The following is a 4,890-nucleotide window of genomic DNA, read 5'->3' as shown; positions in this document are numbered from 1 at the left end:
AAGGAGTGGAGGTCCCCTGAGTGCCCCAGAACTCTGAGGTCTACGGGCCTTGCCCAGCTGTGGAGAACACCCCTAGCCTCTCTCCTCAGGTCACGGGGACCCATCAGGCTCAGGCCACACCTGGCCCTCAACTCGGCAGTTCAGTGTGGGCAGTTCAGGGTAGAACCCACCCACCCTGACCTACTGCAGTAGTAGCCTCATTGGTCACACCAGCCTGGACTCCCCCACCCTTCAGACCAGACCCTGGCCGTGTCCCCACGGGGGTCCCACCTTGGACAGCATCTGGTCGTTCTGGTCCTTCACCTGTTCCTCCAGATCCTGCACTTTCCTTGCCATGGTGCTCAGCAGCTCCCCATTGTGGGTCCCAGCAGCTGCCAAACAGACAGAGTCCTAGAGCCCATGCCTAGGGCAGAGGCTGAGGTACGGGGTCCTGGGAGGGGGAGAGGGATCCCCAGGAGTGGAAATAAGAGTAATAACAACAGCTGTCACCTAGGTAAGAGGGGCCACTCTAAGCACTTTCACATGTCAACTGTGCAACCCTTACAACATGCCTCTGAGGAAATGAGCTGCTGTAGGAAACTGAGGCACAGAGAGATTCAGTAATTTGTCCAATGGTACGAGCAGCTGCTCTGAGGAGGGAACAGCAAACCGTGTGGACTGTTGCTGGGCAGAGAGGTGAGAGGACAGGTGAGCCCTGAGGGCACAGACACTGGTGAGAAGTGAACGGAGAGCAGTGACCAGCCCTTTACGTGGAGGAGCTGCTCGCTGTGATTACTACTGAGTGTCCCCCGCTGGGAGGACACTGGCCGTGTGACCGAGTGGCTGTGGGGCCAGGACCATGCTGCCTCCTTTTCCATCTCACTCCCCTCTCCCCACCATGTAAGCGGACAGACGGGTGTTCGGTGGAGGATCCCCTCAGCGAATCCTCGCCTCCACATGCTGACCTGGGTGTCCCCACGCCCAGTTCACAGAAGACGGGAAGTTGCCTCTCTGAGATACACAGCTAGTGGAGGATTCTAACTGCATCCCAGCTCCTCCCAGCTCCGCCCCTGCCCCTGCCCAGCGCTCCGCCCAGCTCCTCCCATCTGCAGGTCTCCCCTCTGCCCGGCCTGATCCATCCTACCTCCTCTGGAAAGGTGCCCTGATGAGCCCCATCCCCCATTAGGCACCTACATGATCGCAGTGTCACCAAGCCCCTGGGGATGGTGTGGACCAGGCGAGGAGGGCTACCGAGGGGACTTTGGGCCTTGCCCAGAGCTCTGCAAAGCAGGAAGCAGAGAGCTGAAGGCAGAGCTTCATCCTCAGGTCCTCACTCCTCTGAGCCTGGATCCTGGACACGCTGACATTACACTTGATGGTGACTCCAGCCAGGTTCACTCCAGAGGCACTAGCCACAGCCTGGCCTGGGGCGTGGCCACACCTCCTGAGCTAAGAGTGGGGCCCACTTAGCTTTATGCCAAACGCGGCCCTGGACGGGTCTGGGGAGGCAAGCCCATGGCCACGGTCAGCCAGAAATGGGAACAGCTGTCTCAGATCCAGCAGGCGGGGAGCAGGTGCATGCCCCTCTGGGCCTCTCTCTTCTGGGGCTCTCTCCTGCTGCTGGGAACCCAGACCCCTTTGGGCCTCTGCTCTCACCGTGCCTACCCACAGGAGCTCCTATGCCACCATAGCAGGAAGGGACAGAGAACGATTCTTCTGAGCCTTGTCCATCATTCAGCACGTTCACTGCATCTTCTGCAGACACAGATGCCCAGGTCACTGTTAGGGCTAAGGCCCAGAGCAAGCTGGGGCCCTGGATCTGTCCCCCCAAACAAATGAGGATAGAAAACGGGATGTTGGCGAGCACGGATCCAACGAGAACAGGCCTCTTCCTAGAGTTCTCCCAGCCTGGCTCCTGGGGGACCACGGTGGGGGAAAGGGTGGGGTTGAGATGCAAAGATCTGAGCCTGCAGGAGTCAGAGCAGTGATGTGAGGACAGGGGTTCCGGGAGAAACAGGTATTAGGGGCTGGAGGTGGCTGTTTGGGGAAGGAGGGTGGGGTTTGGCCCCCTCTGGATTCTCAGCGCTCACCAGTCAACCCCAAGGTGGGTGGAGGGGTTCCAGTGTTAGGAATGACTCTCTGCTAGGGGTGTGGGGCCTTCTACTGAGAGCTGCCCAGAGGAAGCCCTGTCCTCAGGAGGGGTGGGAGCTGCCGGCAAAGCTGAGGCTGGGCCAGCTGCTCTGGCTGACAGAAGTCTTCATCATGCTTTCTCTCCATCTGCCCAACCCCAAGGAGACACGGCAGACGGGAGGTGAGGAAGACACGCGGGCAGAGCCCTCACGTACCGTTTCCGTAGAGTTTTATCCCTCGCCTTCTGGGAATCCGGGCAGGAAGGAGAAGGAAGACAGACACGTTAGGACCCCCTAGAATGTCATCGGGGAGAGGCCCTGGGCACCAAGCCCCCAGCCAAGCACGAAGATGATGGAGGGTTGGCCTCTGCCTCCTGCGGACATCCACCCCCCAATCCCATGCTGGCACTGGGACGAGCAGGCTTCAGGGTGTCCACCTCCTCCCAGCGGAGGACAGGGAGGAGCTGGAGGGCAGAGTCTTGGGTGGAAGACAGAGTCCTGTAGTCAAGGAGCCCAGCCCCAGCTCTACTTTGAAATGGTGTGGGACCCCAGGCCTCCCACTCAACCTCTCTGGATCCCCTTGGTCTACGAATGATTCAAGCGCTGTTCATAAGAGCAAGGAAGTTAAAAAAAAATTATTTGGTTCGGCCAGTGGCTGATCGTCAACCTATGAAACAGGACAGATTCCCTGTCAGGGCACATACCTAGGTTATGAGCTCTATCCCCAGTGTGGGGTGGGCAGGAGGCAGCCAATCAATGGTTCTCTCTCATCATTGATGTTTCTATCTCTCCCTCTACCTTCCTCTCTGGGGGGGGAAATATATTTTCTTTGGAAAGATGAAAACGCTAGACAGATGTAAAGAATTCCCTTTACCGAGAGCCCCGCACACGGCAGGGCCCAGAACAGGTGCACCACCAGTGTTTGCTAAGCTACTCGCATGGAGCCCAATCCTTACCAAAGGCCACAACCCACTGTGCGCTTAACACAACAGAGAGCCTCTCAGGAGGTAGAGAAGGATAAGGTGGTCAGGGAAAGCTACCTGACTCCTCACTGCCCTCTCCGAGACACCAGGAGTCATTCTTCTTGTCCATGGGAGGAGCAAGGAGGGGGCAGGGGCGTGGACACCAAGGGCCCGGGGGCCAGCCTCCTACCCTGGGTTCACAGGCTCCGACAGCAGGGGCACCTTCCGGGTCTTGCCAAGGGAGGACAAAGGTGAGCTCATAGTTCTTCTAGATCTTAGTTGTCAGGAACTCCCTGAGTAGAAAAAAGAAGTCAGACCGAAGGGTTATGGGTTCTATTCCCAGTCAAGGGCACATGCCTGGCTTGTAGGTTCGATCCCCACCCCTCCTACCCTGGGTTCACAGGCTCCGACAGCAGGGGCACCTTCCGGGTCTTGCCAAGGGAGGACAAAGGTGAGCTCATAGTTCTTCTAGATCTTAGTTGTCAGGAACTCCCTGAGTAGAAAAAAGAAGTCAGACCGAAGGGTTATGGGTTCTATTCCCAGTCAAGGGCACATGCCTGGGTTGTAGGTTCGATCCCCCCTCAGCCCAGGTCGGGAAGCAACCAGTTGATGTGTCTCTCTTCTATCTATGTCTCTCTCTTTCTCTCCCTCCTTCCCACCCTCCCACTCTCTAAAAGAGCAAAGGAGAAAATATCCTTATGTGAGGATTAACAAAGGAAAAAAAAAAGAAGTCAGTCCTTGGAGTCACTCCCTCGGGACCAGGAAGTGAAAGTTTCTCTTCCTTGGTTACGTTCCCAAAAAGGAACACCACCCAGGGGGTGTCGCCTCACTTCTTCCCACTGCTCCTGGGGAGGGTTCTGGAGGCAGCTGGGCCTCAGGAGCCCTGTGATTAACATCCCCTGCTCCTCCAGAGACCCCGCTCTCTGCTTGGAACCCAAAGGCCTCTGTCCTGGGAACAGGCATGGGGGATGGAGCAGGCTGCAGAAATGTGCTAGAAGCCTGGGACTTGCCCAAATTTAGAGCCCAGAAATGAGACTACCCAAGAGGCCTGGGGCTTTCGCCCATCCATCAAGGAGCTGGTCAACACAAAGTTTAGGGGTCCCCTCCCCTCCCACCAGAGCCCAGGTGCCACCCCAACATCTCAGAGCCAGAGGGGGGCAACCCAAGGGCAGGGCTCAACCAAGACATAGTCCACATGGCAGGGAGGTCAAGAAGCCAGGCTGCTGGCCCTGGCCAGGTAGCTTGGTTGGTTAGAGTGTCACCCCGATGCACCAAGGTTGCAAGTTCGATCCCCAGTCAGGGCACATACAAGAAGCAACCAATGAATGCATACGTAAGTGGGACACAAATCAATGTGTCTGTGTGTCTCTCTACCTCTCCCTCTCTAAAATCAATAAATAAATTTTTTAAAAATTAAATAAAAAAGAATCCAGGTTCTAGACAGGTTCTGTCATTCACCAGTGTAACCCCCACCTTGGTTCCTTTGTGTAAAGTGGGGATGGGAATAGCATCAAGGAGAGTTCCCCATGGGATTCAGAAATAACATACATATCACAGAGTTTTCATCCCAATCAATTTTAGAGCATTTTCATTATGCTAATAAGCCCTAGGCACTGTGCCTTTAGTCCCTAAAACAGGCCTGCATAATCTCCCACCAGACCTGATTGTCCCTTCTTTCTCCAAATTCTCACCACCATGACCCCCTCAAAAGAAACTAGTCAAAAAGATAGAAATTGGGGTGGGTGGAAGTGGAAGAGGGCATAGAGGCAATTAATGGTGTTGCAAAAAATAAAATAAGACAAAAATTAAGTCTTGTTGAG

General features: G+C 55.6%; 1 protein-coding gene across 6 annotated transcripts in view; it reads right to left on the bottom strand.

Annotated features, from left to right (window-relative positions):
* The window catches only part of UBXN11 (UBX domain protein 11), a 20,310-nt gene that overhangs the window by 13,433 nt on the left and 1,987 nt on the right, over positions 1–4,890 (bottom strand). For 2 of the 6 annotated variants that reach the window (XM_015557266.1, XM_015557269.1), the window contains exons 2-5: positions 3,461–3,563; positions 2,325–2,353; positions 1,636–1,734; positions 271–371 (exon numbers count right to left, since the gene is read on the bottom strand). In XM_015557266.1, the coding sequence (XP_015412752.1) occupies positions 271–371; positions 1,636–1,734; positions 2,325–2,353; positions 3,461–3,531 (300 nt within the window). In that variant the 5' untranslated portion in view covers positions 3,532–3,563. Of the gene's footprint in view, positions 1–270; positions 431–1,635; positions 1,735–2,324; positions 2,354–3,260; positions 3,359–3,460; positions 3,564–4,890 lie in introns of those variants that run through there. The other 4 variants (XM_015557267.1, XM_015557270.1, XM_015557268.1 and 1 more) reach the window with 3 other exon arrangements.

This window comes from Myotis davidii, unplaced genomic scaffold, assembly GCF_000327345.1.
Source record: "Myotis davidii unplaced genomic scaffold, ASM32734v1 scaffold149, whole genome shotgun sequence".
Lineage (NCBI taxonomy): Eukaryota > Metazoa > Chordata > Mammalia > Chiroptera > Vespertilionidae > Myotis > Myotis davidii.
This window is presented reverse-complemented; position numbering and strand designations above follow the sequence as displayed.